Raw genomic sequence first — 22,896 nt, forward strand, 5'->3', positions numbered from 1 at the left:
TGGCCTTGGGAACTGGTAGGTAGAACAAAGGAGGCTACATATTGAAACAAGCAGCTTGCTGAATAATTTGAATGAATGAATAATGAATTAATTGAAGAGATACAAGTTGAGACACCTCCCTGGCACCGTGCTGAGAGACAATCTCCCTTATATACATACTGGTAGTAAACTTTGCCTGTCTTTACTTTGACATTCCGCAGCAACATAAAGGAAATTTATACGATAGAGAAGTGCTGATTGGTTTTCAAGTAGACTCTGATTTGTAGAGATGTTGTCATGGAGAATGCACCAGATGACTGACAGTTAACTGCCAAATATAACACCAATTTAAGATTGTCAGTTGGGCTTGCAGTGTAATACAATTCCATGTACTGGAAGCTACATATATTAATAATTATGTTCTTTGCAAACAGAAAGAACATGTAAATTGCACCTACTTCAGCTAAAAAACACAAGAAACAGCCATTTAATGGTCAAACTGCCTGGTTTCAATTTCAAGCGATGCTGTCAGTCAGCTGGTGTATTCTTCAAGGCAACAACTCTATCAATCAAAGTCAATTTACCAACCAATTACACTTTCTTCTCATACAGTATAAATTGTTGTTTTCCCTTATCAGGACACTTAGCAAGAATACTGATATAAGTGTAAGATGAATTGCTTCGACATGTCTCTTTTTTCAGTACTCCTAAAGGCTATTTATAAAGTAAACGTTGTGACACCAAAGTACGGGATTAAGGGAGCAGCTCAAATATCAGAAAAACCTTTTAATCTTAGAACACATTTGCGATTTTAATTTTCTTCGAAATGAATTAGGCTCCGAATTTGTAAAATTAGTATTTTGGAATCAGAGATGCCTGTCATCAGTAATTATGATGTGGAGATGCCGGCGTTGGACTGGGGTGAGCACAGTAAGAAGTCTTACAACACCAGGTTAAAGTCCAACAGGTTTGTTTCAAACACGAGCTTTCGGAGCACGGCTCCTTCTTCAGGTGAATGGAAATTATGTAATGGAATGGAAATCAGTAATTATGACTTAGAATCATAGAATCCCGACAGTGAAGGCTATTTGCCACATTGAGTCTGCACTCGCCCTCCCTCTGATAAGAGTCCAATCCCCCGTTCCTATCCCCGTAACCCCACCTAACTTTTGGGGCAATATTACCATGGCCAATTCACCTAACCTGCCGATCTTTGATCTGTGGGAAGAAACTGGAGCACCCAGAGGAAACTCACGCAGACACGGAGAGAATGTGCAAACTCCAGTTACCCGAGGTCGCAATCGAACCTGGGTCCCTGGTGCTGTGAGACAGCAGTGCTAACCGCTGTGCCACCCTACTTAGTATACTGTTTAAAACCGCAATGGGTATGAAATATATTCATGCAACATCATTTCAAGCTTTGCATTTAGTCAATCCCGACTGTATAAGATTTAACATTTTTAATTGTTTTTTAAAGTGAGAATAGATGTACATCAAATCAATGATTCTGTTGAGTCCATCGTGGAAGACTGCAAGAGTTGAAACCTGTGGAGGGACTGCTGGCTGCAAGAGGGTGCATGCCAGGAGTCGGAAGTAAACCGGTCAGCTGACAGCCCCGCTGATTTTACAACCGCAAATTGGAGGATTATTCACAAGATACACATCAACAGGTTGCAAGAATACACCAAGCACCTTCCGCGCCACCATTTCCTGTCTGGCAGCATTTGTAGAGAGACAGAGTTAACGTTCCGAGTGCAAGTGACTATGTTTCTTCCTCCACGGATGCCGCTGAGTTTCCCCAGCACTTTCCTGTTTTTAATTGGAGCGCTAAATATTTTGCTTTCATTTGCCACTCTGACTATCCCACCTCACGGGCGCTGCAGCGCCGACTATGCCACTGCGCAGCCGCATTGGCCCCTTCTGTCCCGCAGGCACGGCTCTGCGCAGCCGCACTGACCTGCACTGGCCCACACGCACGGCTCTGCGCAGCCGCACTTACCTGCTCTGGCCCACACGCACGGCTCTGCGCAGCCGCACTGACCTGCTCTGGCCCACACGCACGGCTCTGCGCAGCCGCACTGACCTGCTCTGGTCCACACGCACGGCTCTGCGCAGCCGCACTGACCTGCTCTGGCCCACACGCACGGCTCTGCGCAGACGCCCGAACCGGTCTTGCTCCGCTTCGCGTCAGGAGGTCACTGGAGTTGGACGTACGTCGGAGCGCCTGTAGCATTGACCAACGGGGAAGCGGCTTGTGACGAGGTGGAGTTTGGCTGCTGTTGTGGGGGTTTAAGGGGCAAGCGGTCTGAGTGCGAGATTCTGGACTTGATCTTTACCCGCTAACTCCAGCTTCATCTGCCCGGTTTATATGTTGGACCACGAACCGCTACAAGCTGGAGAGCAAACACGGGCAGCTCGATGTTGAGTATAAAGCGGCGACGCCGCAGAAGAAGATGAAGAAGAGGAAGGAACTGAACGCACTTATCGGTCTCACCGGCGACGGCAAGAAGAAGAAACCGAAGAAAAGCTCCGGGCACCAGCTGCTGCTGAGGCCCGAGGCCACGGCCACGGACTCTGAATCCACCTCCGAATTCGACGAGTTCGCGCAGCCAGCCTCCAACTCCCTGTTTACAAAGTAAGGGCCCTTTAAATTAAAGGCACTGTGCCTGCGGGCGAAAGCAAAACTATTCAGCAAACTTGGGTTAGTGTCGGGGGAGGAAAGAACGCCCAGTAATCTTGTAGCGAGCAGCCGAGCAAAGGTTGCATTAGGATGTCACAGTGACCTGCCTGCGGCAAGTTTGACGAACTTCTATGTTTTGAAGACCGTGCTTTGCACTCCCCTCCCGCCTCTACCTTTCCATTCAGCTGACCTTTTGATAGGTGCACATTTATTTGTCAATAATAACAACAATGAAGATTTCTGATGAGGTCCACCAAATTTCTTGGGCCTTCTAACAATGAGGGTAGTCAAAGAAAAAATAGGGCCGATTAGACGAGAAAGTAGATATTATGGAACATGGAAGAATGACAATGATTAAGTGATTTATCTTGGTTTTTAATAGAAGAGTGGTACGGTTGGGGTAAGTTGTATCATAGAATCCTGCAGTACTGAAGGAGACCATTCTGCACCAGCCCTCTGAAGGAGCACTCTACCTAGGCCACTCTCCCATCCCTGTGACCCCATCTAATTGTTGGACGTTAAGGGGCAATCTAACATAGGGAATCCACCTAACTGCACATCTTTGAACTGTGGGAGGAAACTATGCAGAGAATGTGCAAACTCCACACACATCGGGTAGCGGGCATCCTGAAGGGGGAGGGCAAACAGGCAGAGGTGTTGTACATATTGGCACTAACGACATAGGCAGGAAGGGGCATGAGGTCCTGCAGCAGGAGTTCAGGGAGCTAGGCAGAAAGTTAAAAGATGGGACCTCTAGGGTTGTAATCTCGGGATTACTCCCTGTGCCACGTGCCAGTGAGGCTAGAAACAGGACGATAGAGCAGCTAAACATTTGGCTGGTGTAGGAGGGAGGGTTTCCGTTATCTGGACCACTGGGAGCTCTTCCGGGGCAGGTGTGACCTGTATAAGGACGGGTTGTATCTAAACTGGAGAGGCATAAATATCCTGGCCGTGAGGTTTGTTAGTGTCACATGGGAGGGTTTAAACTAGTATGGCAGGGGGTGGACACCGGAGCAATAGGTCAGAAGGTGAAAGCATTGAGGGAGAACTAGGGAATAGGGCCAGTATGGCTCTGAGGCAGAGCAGACAGGGAGATGTTGCTGAACACAGCGGGTCTGGTGGCCTGAAGTGCATATGTTTTAATGCAAGAAGTATTACGGGTAAGGCAGATGAACTTGGAGCGTGGATTAGTACTTGGAACTATGATGTTGTTGCCATTACAGAGACCTGGTTGAGGGAAGGACAGGATTGGCAGCTAAACGTTCCAGGATTTCGAAGTTTCAGGCGGGATAGAGGGGGATGTAAAAGGGGTGGCGGAGTTGCGCTACTGGTTAGGGAGAATATCACAGCTGTACTACGGGAGGACACCTCAGAGGGCAGTGAGGCTATATGGGTAGAGATCAGGAATAAGAAGGGTGCAATCACAATGTTGGGGGTTACGACAGGCCTCCCAACAGCCAGCGGGAGATAGAGGAGCAGATAGGTAGACAGATTTTGGAAAAGAGTAAAAACAACAGGGTTGTTGTGATGGGAGACTTCAACTTCCCCAATATTGACTGGGACTCACTTAGTGCTAGGGGCTTAGAAAGGGCAGAGTTTGTAAGGAGCATCCAGGAGGGCTTCTTAAAACAATATGTAGACAGTCCAAGTAGGGAAGGGGATGTCCTGGACCTGGTATTGGGGAATGAGCCTGGCCAGGTGGCAGAAGTTTCAGTAGGGGAGCATTTTGGAAACAGTGACCACAATTCAGTAAGTTTTAAAGTGCTGGTGGGCAAGGATAAGAGTGGTCCTAGAGTGAATGTGCTAAATTGGGGGAAGGTTAATTATAACAATATTAGGTGGGAACGGAAGAACCTAGATTGGGGGTGGATGTTTGAGGGTAAATCAACATCTGACATGTGGGAGGCTTTCAAGTGTCAGTTGAAAGGAATTCGGGACCGGCATGTTCCTGTGAGGAAGAAGGATAAATACGGCAAATTTCAGGAACCTTGGATAACGAGAGATATTGCAGGCCTCGTCAAAAAGAAAAAGGAGGCATTTGTCAGGGCTAGAAGGCTGGGAACAGACAAAGTCTGTGTGGCATACAAGGAAAGTAGGAAGGAACTTAAGCAAGGAGTCAGGAGGGCTAGAAGGGGTCACGAAAAGTCATTGGCAAATTGGGTTAAGGAAAATCCCAAGGCTTTTTACACGTACATAAAAAGCTAAAGGGTAGCCAGGGAAAGGGTTGAAGGATAGGCATGGAAATCTATGTGTGGAGCCAGAGGAAATGGGCGAGGTACTGAATGAATAATTTGCATCAGTATTCACCAAAGAGAAGGAATTGGTGGATGTTGAGTCTGGAGAAGGGTGTGTAGATAGCCTGGGTCACATTGAGATCCAAAAAGACGCGGTGTTGGGTGTCTTGAAAAATATTACGGTAGATAAGTCCCCAGGGCCTGATGGGATCTACCCCAGAATACTGAAGGAGGCTAGAGAGGAAATTGCTGAGACCTTAACAAAAATCTTTGGATCCTCACTGTCTTCAGGTGATGTCCCGGAGGACTGGAGAATAGCCAATGTTGTTCCTTTGTTTATGAAGGTTAGCAAGGATAGTTCAGGGAACTACAGGCCGGTGAGCCTTACGTCAGTGGTAGGGAAATTACTGGAGAGAATTCTTCAAGATAGGATCTACTCCCATTTGGAAGCAAATGGACGTATTAGTGAGAGGCAGCATGGTTTTGTGAAGGGGAGGTCGTGTCTCACTAACTTGATAGAGTTTTTCGAAGAGGTCACAAAGATGATTGATGCAGGTAGGGCAGTGGATGTTGTCTATATGGACTTCAGTAAGGCCTTTGACAAGGTCACTCATGGTGGACTGGTACAAAAGGTGAAGTTACACGGGATCAGGGGTGAGCTGGCAAGGTGGATACAGAACTGGCTAGGTCATAGAAGGCAGAGAGTAGCAATGGAAGGGTGCTTTTCTAATTGGAGGGCTGTGACTAGTGGTGTTCCGCAGGGATCAGTGCTGGGACCTTTGCTGTTTGTAGTATATATAAATGATGTGGAGGAAAATGTAACTGGTCTGATTAGTAAGTTTGCAGATGACACAAAGGTTGGTGGAATTGCGGATAGCGATGAGGACTGTCAGAGGATACAGCAGGATTTAGATCGTTTGGAGAGTTGGGCGGAGAGATGGCAGATGGAGTTTTATCCGGACAAATGTGAGGTAATGCATTTTGGAAGGTCTAATGCAGGTAGGGAATATACAGTGAATGGTAGAACCCTCAAGAGTATTGAAAGTCGGAGAGATCTAGGTGTACAGTTCCACAGGTCACTGAAAGGGGCAACACAGGTGGAGAAGGTAGTCAAGAAGGCATACGGCATGCTTGCCTTTATTGGCCGGGGCATTGAGTATAAGAATTGGCAAGTCATGTTGCAGCTGTATAGAACCTTAGTTAGGCCGCACTTGGAGCATAGTGTTCAGTTGTGGTCGCCACACTACCAGAAGGATGCGGAGGCGTTAGAGAGGATGCAGAAGAGATTTACCAGGATGTTGCCTGGTATGGAGGGCATTAGCTATGAGGAGCGGTTGAATAAATTTGGTTTGTTCTCACTGGAACGGCGGAGGTTGAGGGGCGACCTGATAGAGGTCTACAAAATTATGAGGGGCATAGACAGAGTGGATAGTCAGAGGCTTTCCCCAGGGTAGAGGGGTCAATTACGAGGGGGCATAGGTTTAAGGTGCGAGGGGCAAGGTTCAGAGGAGATGTACGAGGTAAGTTTTTTACACAGAGGGTAGTGGGTGCCTGGAACTCGCTACCGGAGGAGGTGGTGGAATAAGGGACGATAGTGACATTTAAGGGGCATCTTGACAAATACATGAATAGGATGGGAATAGAGGGATATGGACCCGGGAAGTGCAGAAGATTGTAGTTTAGTCAGGCGGCACGGGCTTGGAGGGCCGAAGGGCCTGTTCCTGTGCTGTACTTTTCTTTGTTCTTGTTCACCCTAGGCTGTAATTGAACCAAGATCCTTTCGCTCAGGCAGCAGTGCTAACCACTGTGCCACCATGCCAAAAAAAAGTAGAAAAGGCACTGTTTCTGTTAAGGGAAGTTAATAAAAATGAGACTCTGACTGCAATGCTTAAAGTGTTTTTTAGATATGAAGATTGTACTAGGGCAGGCGCGCTGAGAAACATTTGTCCAGAAAATTGTTATAGAATACTCAATAGGTAAAACATGATCGTTGTCTAGAAAAGCATGAATTAAATTCAGCCTCCTTGAATCGCAATTAATCAAGTATGGTCGCATAGTAATTACACTGAGACTAGGAATCCAGAGGTTTGGGCTGATGACCACAACTTTTCACAATATACATTAATGATCTGGAAGAAGGTACTGAAGGCACTGTTGCTAAGTTTGCAGAAGATATGAAGATCTTTAGAGGGACAGGTAGCTTTGAGGAAGCAAGGGGGCTGCAGAAGTACTTGGACAAGCTAGGAGAGTGGGCAATGAAGTAGCAAATGAAATACAATGTGGAAAAGTGTGAGGTTATGCACTTTGGAACGAGGAATTTAGGCATAGACTATTTTCTAAATGGGGAATTAGGAAATCAGAAGCGCAAAGGGACTTGGGAGTCCTTGTTCACGATTCTCTTACAGTTAAAATGCAGGTTCAGTTGGCAGTTAAGAAGGTAAATGCAATGTTCACATTCATGTGAAGAGGGCTAGAATGTAAGAACAGGGATGTACTTCTGAGGCTGTATCAGGCTCTGGTCAGACACCATTTGGATTATTGGGCCCTGTATCTAAGGAAGGATGTGTTGGCCTTGGAAAGGGTCCAGAGGAGGTTCACAAGAATGATCCTTGGAATGAAGAACTTGTATGAGGAACGTTTGAGAACTCTGGGTCTGTACTCATTGGTGTTTAGAAGGATGAGAGGGGATCTTGTTGAAACTTACAAGATACTGCGAGGCCTGGTTAGAGTGGATGCTTCCACTTGTAGGAAAAACTTGAACCAGAGGACACCATCTCAGATTAAAGGGACGATCTTTTAGAACAGAGATGAGGAGGAATGTTTTCAGCCAGAGGATGGTGAATCTGTGGAATTCTGCCACAGAAGGCTTTGGGCCAAATCACTGAGTGTCTTTAAGGCAGAGATAGATAGGTTCTTGATTAATCAAGGGTTATGGGGAGAAGGCAGGAAAATGGGGATGAGAAAATATCAGCCATGATTGAATGATAGAGCAGACTCAATGGGCCGAGTTGCCTAATACTGCTCCTATGTCTTATGAAAATGAAAAAAATGAAATGAAAATCGCTTATTGTCACGAGTAGGCTTCAATTAAGTTACTGTGAAAAGCCCCTAGTCGCCACATTCCGGCGCCTGTCCGGGGAGGCTGGTACGGGAATCGAACCATGCTGCTGGCCTGCTTGGTCTGCTTTAAAAGCCAGCGATTTAGCCCAGTGAGTCAATGTTGAGGATACCTGCAGCCTCCCTTCCCCTAATTGTTTAATACTGTCAGCCATGGTTCACTTTAATGCACTTGCCCATCAGTCGTTGTGGGTTCAATTCCCACTCCAAAACCTGAATACAGAAATCTTGACTCTCGCCCCAGTGCAGTACCTCCGTATTGATGGAGTGTTCCATTGTCAGAGGAGTTTATACTGAGGCCCTGTCTACTCTAAGATGGATGTAAAAGATCCCATGGCAGTATTTTGAGGACCCTCCGAAAGAGCATCCTACACAGGCCCACTCCCCTGCTCTATCCCCATTTTCCCACCTCACCTTTGGAAACTAAGGGGCAATTTAGCATGGCCAACCCACCTAACCTACACATCTTTAGACTGTGGAAGGAAACTCACGCAAACACGGGGAGAAAGTGAAAACTCCACACAGTTACCCAATTGAACCTGGGTCCCTGACGCAGTAAAGCAGCAGAGCTAACCACTGTCACCATGCTGCCCTCTGTGTTTGTCTGTGATAGTATTGGTTGGAATGGCTGTTGCACAGTCCTTGAACAGATGAAATCCTATCTTCATACTGAAGACCCCCCCCCCCCCCTCCTCATGTTTTGTGGCACTTGCACTACTAAATGGTATAGATTCAGAACAGATCCAACAGCCTAAAAAATCCATGAGGACTATCAGAGCTACAACAGAATTGCACTACTGCGTAATCTATGATGTGGAGATGCCAGCGTTGGACTGGGGTGGACACAGTAAGAAGTCTTACAACACCAGGTTAAAGTCCAACAGTTTTGTTTCGAATCACTAGCTTTCACTTTGAATGTGAAAGTATTGTCTTCCATCATTTACTTTGTCTATATATGTTTCTGGAACCCACCTCTTCATTCACCTGAGGAAGGAGCTGTGCTCCGAAAGCTAGTGATCTGAAACAAACCTGTTGGACTTTAACCTGGTGTTGTAAGACTTCTTACTGTGCATAATCTATAACCTCATGGACTGACATATTCCTAATCTTACCATTATCATCAAGCCTGGAAACTCAACCCTGATTCAATGAGGAGGGTATGCCAGGAAAAGCACCAGTCATACCTAAAAATGAGGGCGCAAGCTGATGAAGTTACAAAACAGGATAGCGTGTATGCTAAATACTGGAAGTAGCATCATAGCAGAGTGAGTGCAAAAAACAAGGCTGAAGTGTTTGCAAATGTTTTGAGTCAGAAATAAGTTGTGCATGATTTATCTCCCTCTCCTGGGGCCCCCACCATCATAGAAACAGGCCTTGAGCCAGTTCAATTCAATCTACATGATATCAGGGAATAGCTGAGCCCACTGGATGCAGCCAAGGCTATAAGCCCGGACTGTTTCCTGGCGTTTTGCTGGTCAGAAACAGCCACTCTCCTAACCAAGCTACAGTAGCTACAACACTATCTGATGTATTTGAAAATTGCCCATAAAGCAGGACAGATCAAAGCAGAACAGCTACTGCCCCATCAGTCGCCTCTCGATCATCAGCAAAGTTGTGGAATGTGGTGTTGTCAGTGATGTGATGCAACACCTATTCATCATTGACCCGTTCAGTGTTGCTCAGTTTAGGTTCTGTAAACACCACATAGCTTTAAACCTCATTACAGCCTTGGTCCAAATGTAGATAAAATAGATTTTAGAGGTAAGGTGGGAGTGGCTTTCCTTCAGATCAAAGCAGCATCAAGTGTGACAGTTTGGGCTCCTTGTAAAATTCAAACTGAGGTGTGTGGGGTGGGTAAAATCTCTCCACAAGCTGGCGTTATATCTAGCACAAAGATGGTGTGGTTCTTTGAGGCCAATCATAGCCCCAGGACTAGTTTACTAGGCCCAGTCATCTTCAACTACTTCATTAGTTACCTTCCCTTCACTATAGGGCCAGAACTGAGGATGTTTGCAGATAATTGTACTCTGTTCATTTAAATTCATAACTCAGATAATTTAGCTCACTGCAGCATCCTCTGCATGTGTTACTTCATGTTTGTGAACAATATGTGATGGCTTCTGTGGCAGTGTGCAACAAGACCTAGGCAATATTCAGGCTTGGACTGATAAGTGACAAGTAATATTCATGCTACACAGGTGCCAGGAAATAACCATCTCCAGTAACAAAGTCTAGCCACCGCTCCATGGCATTTATTGGCCTTATCATCACTATCACTCATCAAAAAATATCCAGGGAGTGGGTATCGCTGTTGTCTGGAATCTTGACATTGCAGTCACAAGTGTAGGTCACAGCCTGATATTCTGCAGAGCATAACTCGCCTTCTGATCCCCGACATCTGTCTGCCATCTACAAGGCACAGGTCAGGAATGTAATGGAATGCTCATCACTTGTATGGTTGAGCGCCGCTGCAACATTCAAGAAGCTTGACACCATCCAGAATAAAGCAGCTAGCTTGGTTGGCACCCCATCCAGCACATAAATGTAGAGTTATTTGAGAAAATGAATGTTCAATAAAAAGAAATTTGCGGATGTTGTGTGTACTGTTTCAAAAGCTGTCTCCTCAGATACTACATAGGAAGCTTGCTGTCATTTAACATTAAAGGAAGTTACCATTGAAATTAATGTCTTAACGTTAAAGGGAGTTTAACAGTGTGAATTGGAAGTTTGTTAAAGGACAGAATGCTCAGTTTTTTCAGACTGGAATTATGCAAACAACGATGGCTTTAAACAGTCGTTGTTTGGATTGCTGTTGTAATTTTCAATTCTGTATGAGGATTGAAAATAAAAATTTCAGTATGACACACCATTAAATAACAATGTTAATTAGAATTCTAGAATCCCCACAGTGCAGAAGGTGGCCATTCAGCCCATCGAGTCTACACTGACTCCTTGAAAGAGCACCCTCCTTAGGCCCACTCCCTTGCCCTATCCCTGTAACCCCATAATCCCACCACTTGGGGACTATTTAGAATGGCCAATCCACAAACCACATCTTTGGACATAATTGAACAGGAACATGAGCACTTTCAGAGCACATGAACATGTGCCCTACTGAATAAATAGTTTCATGAAATTTATTGCTGAGAAATGTGAATAGACTAAAACCATTGTCTTTGTCCTCAACATAAACTCAGTACCCCAGCCACCTACCTCTCCCTCCCAGCCATTTTATCAACAGAATTTGCAACTTTGCTCCTTATTCATACTCAAATTGAGCTTCCAACTGCATATCTGGGAAGCGGATGAATTAATTAGAGAGGAAGTGGGAATTTGGATGGAAAGCTCTTTTTGAGCAGACATGATCGGCTAAAGACCTCCTCAGTTCTGTAAAGTTTCGTGATACTATTATATGATTTGTTGTTGTGCAGAATGTATCAAGTCACAAATTCAACTGCCTGGTTATGCAGAACACTTACGCAAGCAAAGTAAAGTTTCACTTGTATCGATTAGCTTAGTATTTCTGATACAACATTTAAAAATATTAGGTACACAATTTTGAGCTGAATTTTACTCTTATTGATTTATATGTCAGTTCACATCCTATACTCTAATGGAAAGGGAAGCAATATGTGAAAGGCTTCTACCAAACACTTTATTCGCACCCCCCCACCCACCAAGCAAAGCATTTAAAAAAAATCAAATACAGTTAAAGCTTTAATAGCTGAGTCTCTTTTAGTAAAATCACTTTTTTTAAAATTCAAATTTAATATTTGCTTTTCCTGCCGATGGCACTTTTACCCATTAAATCTAAATTATGTAACTGAAGTTGCCTAAAAGTAAAATCTGATTCCATTATTCTAAATGTGAAATCTGACTTAATAAATAGAAAAAACAAAAGCCTGAGATAGCTTATTTGTGATTTCATTAAATTTACTGAATGAGCCTAAAATTTAAGGGAGCAGCGATATATATGGTTGATGAACTGAACTAACTCCACATTCTCCCACATTCTGGAATTCCTTAACTAAGCCCTCCTATTTTCTGGCTCAACAAAAATATTCACAGGTTAGCAGAAATGGACAGAACAAAAAAAGTTAATCATAATTGTAGCTGTTTACAATTATGTTATGCAATGGTGTGGTGGCATTTCCACTTTTCAACTTTCATCCATTGCTCCAATTTATGAAAAAATTGTACAAGTTAATTGGGGTGACAATGTCAGTATTTACAGTGTGAAATGGTACATATTCATTTTCAGTCCTTTTTTGTTTTTGTGTTGCAGGAGAGGTTACATAAGATGCTGCAAGATTTGCTATCCACTATGTGCATTTGTTATGCTAGCTGCTTGTGTAGTGGCTTGTGTTGGTTTGGTCTGGATGCAGGTTGCCCTCAAAGAAGATCTGGATGCGCTTAAAGAAAAGTTCAGAACATGTAAGTGTTTGTGGGGACCAGGGTATTCTGAACCTCTTCAAAATGTTTTAGGTGGTTTTGTATTTGGTGTAAGGGGGAAACGTGATCAGACTGTGGAGAATAGGAACTTAAAAGTCCTGATAAAACTGCAAAAATAATTGGCTTTCTACTACATTTGTCAAACTTCTCATGAAATCAAAACCTTTCCGTGTGGGATGTTCTAAATAATATATTTTATATCCAAGTAATGTATATTAATTTTATATCCAAGTAATGTATATTAATTTACAGACACGCTACTGATGGTTCAAGTGGAAAATGGCTATGTCACAACGCGACAGTGTGGAAAACTTAATGGAGATTGGGGTTAAGATTAAAATTTGGTGGTGTAGAAGGAGCTTTACCTAGAATTCAGCAACTACCTTTTGTTATACCTGACTTGAAAGTGATTATTGTCGATAATCAAAGTGAAAAATCAAAAAATTCAGCACTAAGTGACTGAGTGAAAATATATCCACCTGTACAAATGCCTATTTCTTTCCTCGCTGATTGCTTGTATGCATTTATGCTAATGCACATTAGGTCACAGCAAGTGTTGTCGAAGATAATTGAGTATCAGACAGAGGAATTTGCATCCCATCAGTTGTGATTGGATGCAAATGTTAATCCTACAGCTGAATATTTTGCGCTCAACTCACTTCACCTAGTCCCCGTGATTTTGGATTGAGAGTGACCTAGAGCTATCTGACTCTGGAAAAAGGACACTGTCTTTTCAGCCACAAAAGTGCAGCACGGTAGCATGGTGGTTAGCGTCAATGCTTCACAGCTCCAGGGTCCCAGGTTCGGTTCCCGGCTGGGTCACTGTCTGTGCGGAGTCTGCACATCCTCCCCGTGTGTGCGTGGGTTTCCTCCGGGTGCTCCGGTTTCCTCCCACAGTCCAAAGATGTGCGGGTTAGGTGGATTGGCCATGCTAAATTGCCCGTAGTGTCCTAAAAAGTAAGGTTGGGGGGGGGGGGGGGGGGTGTTGGGTTACGGGTACAGGGTGGATACGTGGGTTTGAGTAGGGTGATCATTGCTCGGCACAACATCGAGGGCCGAAGGGCCTGTTCTGTGCTGTACTGTTCTATGTTCTAAAAGTGCTTTTCAGAATTTTGTAGCAATGTCTTAACTCCTAGATTGGTCCAAAGTTGAACCTTACATTGAAACAAATGTTCTGGACAGCAGACCCAAAATGTTGGGTTTCTTTGGGGGGGGGGGGGGGGGGGGGGGGGGGGAAATATGCTTCAATATGTTTACTTGAATGTAACTTTTATCAAAATGTCTGTTTTTAGATTTAACTACTGAATTGCCTATAATGGTACATATGAAAATATTCTAATTGTCACATCTTGCAAGTGTTAGGATCTGTAAGCATAGGTCATGGCTCAGATTTTATTCAACAGACAGGTATAAAAATTGCCATGTGATGTTTACGCTGGTGACTTAATGAATCCTATATTCTATAAACTGCTAGGTTTCAACTTATTTTCATGTCACTATTTGTGCTGTGAGTCTCAACTCATTGCCATTCGATGTAATATTTGGACAGTCAGTTCACCTATTCATAACAGTTACTGTTCTTTAGAGTATTTTGGGATGTATATAAACTGGTAAAGCACAAAACAATGCTTTTTTGTCTGTTTCTGAATCTTTTGGACCTGGGGATTGCCTTATACTAAGGTACCTTAAGTTCATGGCATAAAAGAATGCAAGAACTATAGTTCTGCTAATTAGAGGCTGATTACCTCATGTCTACTGTGGGGATATTGGATAATGAGAAGATAACCACATAATTTGTCAATCCTAAAGATATGTTTTGGTGGCATGAATTTGCAGTGTGGTTTTTCCTTTTTCATTGCACAATTCATGAAATTATGAAACAAATGAAATTTTTAGAGGGGTTGAAGATTATGGGGTTAGTCTGTCAAGTGGTGAATTTTTCTGACGCAGTTTGATAATCAGTTAATTAGTCCTCTGCGACCAAGAAAGAAGTTGTAAACCAGACAACGATTTGGCTTGATAATAGAAATCGAAGCCATCGCTTAACATAAGGCAACTGGGACCTGCACCGGTCCTAGGCATCAGTCCCTTATCTGATCATAGCACTGAAGTTACTAGCAGACAATCATAACTTGTGGTTAATACCACATTGCTTTGAAGAGTTAAATATTTTGAGGAGAAGTGCATTTTTCAAAGTCATGTGTATGATATTCAATATTTTAATAATGAGTGCAGAAAAAGGTTTGGATATGATAGCATATTATAAGGGCAGACTTTTAAAGATTGTCAGTAATTTGCTCTACAGTGCTTTTTCCACCCCCTAATTTTGGTCATACTCCAGAGTAAAGGGTCGGCAGAAAACTGTTCACAAGCCTTTTCAAATTTGCGATTTGAGCAGGCTGTTTATTTTGCTCTTCCAATTTTCCGCCTTCCTGTGGAAATGAACTACTAACCAGCCTGGCTAAATCAAAAACACACCGTGCAGAGAATTGCACTCCTTTGATGTATCATTTCACAACTTTATTCATTAGTGATATTGTTCAACCATTGTTCAGAGTTGTTTGTACTATTGCTTGACGTACAGAAGCATGCACATCCATGTGCTTAAAGCATTGTTCCTCCTTATTCAAAATGGGCTGTAACTTCTGAGCTCCCAACATTGGATTAGATGAGTACCCAAAAATTCGTTGGGGAACCGCTCCCGAAACTTCACAGGTTGTTTAAAACATATTTCCTCTTTATTTAAAATGGGCTGTAACTTCCGAGCTTCCAGCATTGGGAGGGATACCCCAAAGATGCACTTGGAAACCCCTCCTGAAACTTCACAGATAACGGTTTGCAGTGCAGTTTTGCAGATGTGCAAACCTCTCCTGGACAATTGCTCTGTGTTGGGAACGATCCAAAAATGTGATTTAAATCGCAAAGCTCAGATGATTCTGACTGGGTTACACCAATATCTTGCTGCACACAACCTGGTTTGGCAACTGCTCAGCCCAAGACCGTACAAAAAACTACAGGGTTGTGAGCAGAGCCCAGTCAATCACGCAAACCCTCCTTCCATCCATTGACTCTGTCCACACCTCCCGCTGCCTTGGGAAGGCGGGCAGCATAATCAAAGACCCCTCCTACCTGGGTTATTCTCTCTTCCAACTTCTTCCATTCAGTAGGAGATACAAAAGTCTGAAACATGAGGTAACAGGTTCAAAAACAGCTTCTTCCCCACTTTTTAATCAGATTCCTGAATGACCCTCTTAGAGATTGAACTGATGTCTTCACACATCTGCTGAGTAGTAATACACTATCTGCTCACCCGATGCCTGTGCCTATTTATTTACATTGTGTATTTATGTATGTCCTAATTTTTTTCATGTATGCAGAACAATCCAATCCACCAATAGTTACCAGAAAAAATTAGAGCAATTAAAACCTCTTCTAACTTCTGGGTAACTATTGTACAGACCAAAACAAACAGGCAGGTCAAAGAAAACGTGAGTTATTGGGCACAGAGGGGTTAGCATTGCTGCCTCATGATACCGAGAACCCCAGTTCGAGCCCGGCCCCAGTCACTGTCAGTGTGGAGATTTCTCATTCTCCCGTGTATGCATGGGCCTCACCCTTAACCCAAAGATCTGCAGGGTAGGTGGGTTGGCCATGCTTAATTGCCCCTTAATTAGAAAAATGAAAAAAAAAACATTTTTTAAAAAAGTAATTGGTCACAGAGTTGCAATCCAATGCTGATTCGCATTCGGGCAAGTTAAGGCCTATGTATCTTCATCTTCACGAGTTTAAAAAAGTAGTACAGTATAGCTGCTTAATTTGAAAAAGCTTGCTTTTCAGCTTGCTGCTGAACAACTTGCTCGGGTTTAACTCAAAACGGTTCAGTGGGTAGCATTCTCGCCCTGAGTCAGGAAATTGTAGGTTCAGATATTAATCTGGCGATGTGAGCACAAAATCCAGGCTGACCCTCCAGTGCACTGCTGAGCCAGTTCTGCACTGCACTATCAGAAGTACAATCTTTCGCAAACATTAAATCAAGACCCCATCTGAATGCAGATAAACTTAAGAGATCATGTGTCACTATTTATCCCTTGCCCAATACTGAAAAAAAGATCAGGTCATTAGCACATTGCTGTTTGTGAGGGCTTGTGTGTAAATGTGCTACTGTGTTTCCTATATTACAATTGTGTCTGCCCTTCAAAACTATAGTATTAGATGGAAAGCAATTTTGAAGGGACATATATATATGAATACTGTGGTGGATTCAAGATCGGGTCTGCAGGCCTTGGAGGTTCAACTAAAACATAGAGCTTTATTTCGAAGATGTTAACACTACAGTCTGAGATGTTAGATTGCCTATTTGCCCATGCCGTTGTTCCCTTAAAATGTCTGTTCAGCTACAAGGCTGCTTGTGACAAAACACTATGAATACACGATATTTCCTCCCTCTTTATTGTGTCAGAAACCTTGTATTTAAACAGTATAATTTTTTTTTTAAATAAACAATTTTAATGAGGTAGTTTTTGGCTTTATAAACAGTTACAGACATCATCAGAAAGAAAGCAAAAAAGGCAAAAATGTGCAAACATCCACGTACTTTCAATACTTCCATCGTAACATATTGCACAAGCCCGCTCCCCTCCCACCGGTACTACCCGCCATATTTTCCCTCCTACTCTACTCTACCCCCCTCCCCGCCACCCCCCTGCTGACGCTCACTCTTCCGCAAAGAAGTCAATAAATGGTTGCCACCTCCGGGTGAACCCCTGCACAGATCCCCTCAAGGCGAACTTAATTTTTTCCATCCCCAGGAAACTCTACATGTCCGCAAGCCACCACTCAGTCTTCGGGGGCTTTGAGTCCCTCCACGCCAATAATATTCGTCGCCGGGCTATCAGGGAAGCAAAGGCCAACACATCGGCCTCTTTCTCCCCCTGGACGCCCGGGTCTTCCGAAACCCCAAAAATTGCCACCCCTGGACTCATCACCACCCTTGTTTTTAGCACCTGGGACATGACCCCCGCAAATCCCTCCCAGTACCCCCTCAGCTTAGGGCATGCCCAAAACATGTGAACATGGTTCGCTGGTCCTCCCGCGCACCTAGCGCATTTGTCCTCTATCCCGAAAAATTTGCTCATCCGAGCCACCGTCATATGGGCCCGGTGAACGACCTTAAATTGGATCAGCCCGAGCCTAGCACATGTCGCGGTCGAATTTACCCTACTCAGGGCCTCTGCCCACAGCCCATCCTCCATTTCCCCGCCTAGCTCCTCCTCCCATTTAAGTTTCAGTTCCTCTGTCTGGGACCCTTCCTCCCTCATGAGCACCTTATATATACCCGAGACTCTGCCCTCCCCTTCTTCCCTCTTAGAGACTATTCTGTCGAGGATCCCCATTGGCGGGAGGCGCGGGAAAGATGGGACCTGTCTACGAACAAAGTCCCGCAACTGTAGGTATCTAAAATCATTTCCCCTTACCAACGCAAATTTCTCCTCCAACCTCCTCAAACTCGCGAAGCTCCCTTCCAGGAACATATCACCCACCCTTCCCGCCCCTGCTCGCCGCCATACTCTGAACCCCCCATCCATACTGCCGGGGGCAAACCGATGGTTGTCGCAGATTGGCGTCCAGACAGACGCCCCCATCTCCCCCACATGCCTCCTCCACTGGCCCCATATCCGCAGGGTCGCCACCACTACCGGGCTGGTAGTGTACTTGGCCGGCGGCAGCGGTAGAGGAGCCGTGACCAGGGCTTCCAAGCTGGAGCCCCTGCACGAAGCCGCCTCCACCCGCTCCCAAATAGACCCCGTACCCACCATCCACTTCCTTATCATAGCGATGTTGGCCGCCCAGTAATAATTGACCAGACTCAGCAAAGCCAGCCCACCCTCGCTGCGGTTCCTCTCCAACATCGCCTTCTTCACCCGTGGGGATTTTCCTGCCCAGACAAAGCTCATGATCAGCCCGTTAACTCTTTTGAAGAAGGACTGTGGGATAAAGATCGGGAGGCACTGAAAAATAAACAAAAATCGAGGGAGGATTGTCATCTTTACAGTCTGCACCCTCCCTGCCACCAGCGACAGCGGGAGTGCATCCCATCTCCGAAACTTTCCCTTCATTTGCTCCACCACACTGGCCAAATTTAACTTATGCAGCCTGCCCTAGTCTCGTGCCACCTGGATTCCCAAATACCGGAAATTTTCCTCAACTAGCCTAAACGGTAGCCCTCTCAATCTGTTCTCCTGGCCCCTTGCCTGGACCACAAACATTTCACTCTGGACCGTGTTTAATTTGTATCCTGAGAACTGGCCGAACTTCCTCAGCATTCCCAGTATAGTTCCCATCCCGGCCACTGGGTCCGACACGTACAGGAGCAGGTCGTCTGCATAAAGAGAAACCCTGTGTTCAACCACGCCCCTCACCATCCCCTTCCAACCCTCTGCGGCTCTCAGCGCAATCGCCAGCGGCTCTATGGCCAGCGCAAACAGCAGAGGGGAGAGCGGGCAGCCCTGTCTGGTCCCTTTTGTACAACCTAAAGTACTCCGACACTTCTCTGTTGGTCCTGACGCTGGCCCTCGGGGCCTGATATAATAATTTGATCCAATCCACCAATCCCTCCCCGAACCCAAACCGTCCGAGCACCTCCCATAGATAGTCCCACTCCACCCGGTCAAAGGCCTTCTCGGCGTCCATTGCCACCACTACCTCCACCTCTCTACCCGCCGGGGGCATCATTATCACATTGAGCAATCTCCTCAGATTGGCCGCCAGCTGCCTACCTTTCACGAACCCCGTTTGATCCTCCCCAATCACCTCCGGTACACAGTCCTCCATTCTACCCGCCAGTACCTTTGCCAGGAGCTTGGCGTCTACATTAATCAGGGAGATTGGCCTGTAGGACCCGCACACCTCCGGGTCTTTACCCCACTTCAATATCAGAGATATGGTGGCTTGTGACATTGTCGGCGGCAGGGTCCCTCTGTCCCTTGCCTCATTGAAAACCCTCGCCAAGACCGGGCCCACCAGCTAAGAGAACTTCCTATAAAACTCTACTGGGTATCCATCCGGCCCCGGGGACTTCCCCGACTGCATGGCCTTTAGGCCCCCCAATATCTCCTCTACTCTAATCGGGGCCCTCAGCTCTTCCACTCGCCCCCCCCCCTCCCAACTGTTGGGAATGTTAACCCGTCCAGAAATCTTTTCATCCCCTCCGGTTCTTCCGGCGGCTCCGAAGTATACAGCTTACAATAGAAGTCCCGGAATACCCTATTCAATTCTGCCGGATCCTCCACTTTGCGCCCCCCCTCGTCCCTCACTGTACCTATTTCCCTGGCCGCCTCCCTCCTCCTGAGTTGCTGCGCTAACAGTCTGCTAGCCTTTTCCCCATGCTCGTACACCACTCCCCTCGCCTTCCTAAGCTGTTCCACGGCCCTGCTCGTGGATAGTGCCCCCAGTTCCGCCTGTAGTCTCTGCCTCTCCCTGAGTAAAACCTCCCCCGGGGACTCCGCGTGCTCTTCATCTATCCGACCCATTTCCCTGACCAATCTATCCATCTCTGCCCGGTCTGCCTTGGCTCTGTGGGCCCCAATTGAAATCAGCTCCCCCCGCACTACTGCCTTTAGCGCCTCCCACAAGGTCGCCGCTGAGACCTCCCCAGTGTCATTCACCTGCAGGTAATTTTTTATACATTTCCGAAGCCTCTCGCAGATCCCCTCCTCCGACAGCAGTCCCACATCTAGCCTCCATTGCGGGCGTTGATAGCTCGCTCCCCCCGAACTGCAGGTCCACCCAATGCGGGGCATGGTCTGAAATGGTAATTGCTGAGTATTCCGTGTTCTTTACCTCCCCCATACAGTCCCTGCTTAGTACAAAGAAATCTATCCTGGAATATACTTTATGGACGTGCGAGTAAAACGAGTAGCCCCTTCCTGTTGGCTGTCTATCTCTCCAGGGGTCCACTGCCCCCATTTGCTCCATAAACCCTTTCAGCTCCCTTGCCATTGCTGAGAGTCTACCCGTTCTGGGACACGACCGATCCAAAGTCGGGTCAAGGACCATGTTAAAGTCCCCTCCCATTATTAGCCTGCGAGAATCCAAGTCCGGGATCTTCCCCAGCATTCTTTTAATGAAGTCCACGTCATCCCAGTTCGGGGCATATATATTCACCAGCACCACTCTTCTCCCCTCCAGTCTGCCCCGTACCATCAGGTATCTGCCCCCCCTGTCTGCGGATATGCCCTCTGCCTCAAATTGCACGCGCTTGTTGATCATGATTGCCACCCCTCTGGACTTCGAGTCCAAGTCCGAGTGGAAGACCTGGCTAATCCAGCCCTTCCTTAGCCTGGTCTGGTCTGACACTTTCAGATGTGTCTCCTGCAACATAATTACGTCCGCCCTCAGGGCCTGCAAGTGCGCGAACACCCACGCCCTCTTAACCGGCCCATTCAGTCACTTGACGTTCCAGGTGATCAGCCTGGTCGGGGGGCACCGGTCAGCCATAGCCTTTCTCGGGCCGGCTCCTGACCCGTGCGTCACGCCATTCCTGGCCCACCCTTTGGCTGCCTCCACCCTCGACCTCCTTTCCAGTGCCTATTTCAAGCCCCTCTCCCGTCAGCAGAACAACCCCCCCCAACCCCATCCCCCGATACCCCCACCCCTGCCATCTACTGGCTGTAACTTCCCCCCCCCCCCCCATCTGACTCCCTTGACTAGCCAATCTTGTAGCCCGGTGACTCAACACTCCGGCGCCTTCCTGTCTCATTCCCATTGTTTCCCTGTCCTCCTCCCCACCCACTGGGGCAAGCCGGCTCCAGTGTCTTCCGCGAGCTGCACAAAAAGCACAAACCAGCCCAAACAGGAAAAAAAAACACAGAAAAAAGAGAAAAAGCACATAAATGTCCATGAACAAAGGAAAGAGTCTCAAATGTTCCGCTTGGCCCCTTTGGCCCAGCAAACCGTCGAGCAGCAGTCCAGGCACATTCCGCGTTCCTTCCCACAGAAATCCTCTGACCCTAACTCGCGTCCTTGGGCCTCCTTTCGGGACCAGCCCCAGGTCCCTCACAAAATCCATCGCTTCTTCGGGCTCGGAGAAGTAGTGGTGTTGACCCTGGTGCGTGACCCATAGCCGAGCTGGGAACAGCAGACCAAACTTCACGTGCTTCTTGAACAGCACCTCCCGTGCTTCTTGAACAGCACCTCCCGTGCTTCTTGAACAGCACCTCCCGTGCTTCTTGAACAGCACCTCCCGTGCTTCTTGAACAACACCTCCTTCTCTGGTTACCTTTTAAAGAATGTTTCATCGTCTGTACAAAATGCTCTGTCAGCCCATTTGTGGCAGAGTGATGAGGAATGGACTGGATGAGTTTAATTCCATTCTCCAAGTAGTTTATGAACTCTTAGATAGGAACTGCGGTCCGTTATCTCTCACCAGTTCTTCAGGATGACCGAATCTGCTGAAGGTTTCACCCAGTCTTTCAATTGTTTTCTCTGATGACGTTGATTTCATGATGATGGCCATTCCCACTGGTGCAATGGGCTAATGGCAGCAGGTTCCGCACTTTTGCACAAGACAAACATATTCCCGTCGTCTCCTCTATTTCAGCATCTAATTCTAGCCACCAAAAATACACCTGGCTATCACCTTCCTCCTTACAATATCACAGTGGCCTTCGTGTAATTGGTTTGATACATGTTTGCTTAATAATGGTGCAATGAATACACTCATTCCCCAGATGAGACAACCTGCCAGTATGGTTAACTCAAGTCTTCGGATGGAATATGGCTTTAACTCCAGGCTTGTTCTTGAAGACATGCCTCGAGGCACCATATCCATAATCTCTGGCAGTACTGAAGCACTTCTGCCATGCTTCTTCACCTGTCCTGCTACAGGAGTGTTACCTAGTTGCTCGATGTAGAAAATGTTTCCAGAGAAACTGCTTATCGTTGAACTAATTAGTAATGGCATTTGGAAGAGTCCTGCGTTCCCATGAAGGTTTGACTGACTGTAGTTCATGTATGCGTGTGCTGACAAGAACAATGTCCAGCTCTGCATTCTGCTCACTACCTGTGATGGAATCCCAATATGAGGTCCAAAAATCGTTGTTAGTGGATGATGGCCCATGAATAAAGTGAATTTCCTCCTATACAGAAATTGGTAGAACCATTGTGTTCCAAAAAATGATTCCCAGGGCTTCATTCTCTGTCTGCACATAATTGCTTCTGGCTTTATTCAAGGTCCTCGATGCGAAGCCTATCAGCTTCTCACCTGTGGGCATTATGTGGGAAATCACCACCTTAACCCATAAGGTGATGTCTCAGGACTTGAGTAACGCCTCTTTGGCCAGCACGAATTCTCTATTACTTTGATCCCTCCCCCCTTTTCTACTTTTTATTTCGACACAGTAAATTGTGCAAGGATTTTAGAATAGTCGCCAGATT

General features: G+C 46.0%; 1 protein-coding gene across 5 annotated transcripts in view; it reads left to right on the top strand.

Moving 5' to 3' along the window:
• The first annotated feature begins 2,164 nt into the window (after positions 1–2,164).
• The window catches only part of efcab14 (EF-hand calcium binding domain 14), a 113,258-nt gene continuing 92,526 nt past the window's right edge, over positions 2,165–22,896 (top strand). For 4 of the 5 annotated variants that reach the window (XR_005460341.1, XM_038794389.1, XM_038794390.1 and 1 more), the window contains exons 1-2: positions 2,433–2,614; positions 12,296–12,444. Coding sequence is in view for 4 of the 5 variants with exons in the window: in XM_038794389.1 (XP_038650317.1) it covers positions 2,433–2,614; positions 12,296–12,444 (331 nt within the window). In the remaining variant the exon portion in view is untranslated. Of the gene's footprint in view, positions 2,615–12,295; positions 12,445–22,896 lie in introns of all 5 variants that reach the window. The other variant, XM_038794387.1, reaches the window with a different exon arrangement.

This window comes from Scyliorhinus canicula, chromosome 4 (genome assembly GCF_902713615.1).
Source record: "Scyliorhinus canicula chromosome 4, sScyCan1.1, whole genome shotgun sequence".
Lineage (NCBI taxonomy): Eukaryota > Metazoa > Chordata > Chondrichthyes > Carcharhiniformes > Scyliorhinidae > Scyliorhinus > Scyliorhinus canicula.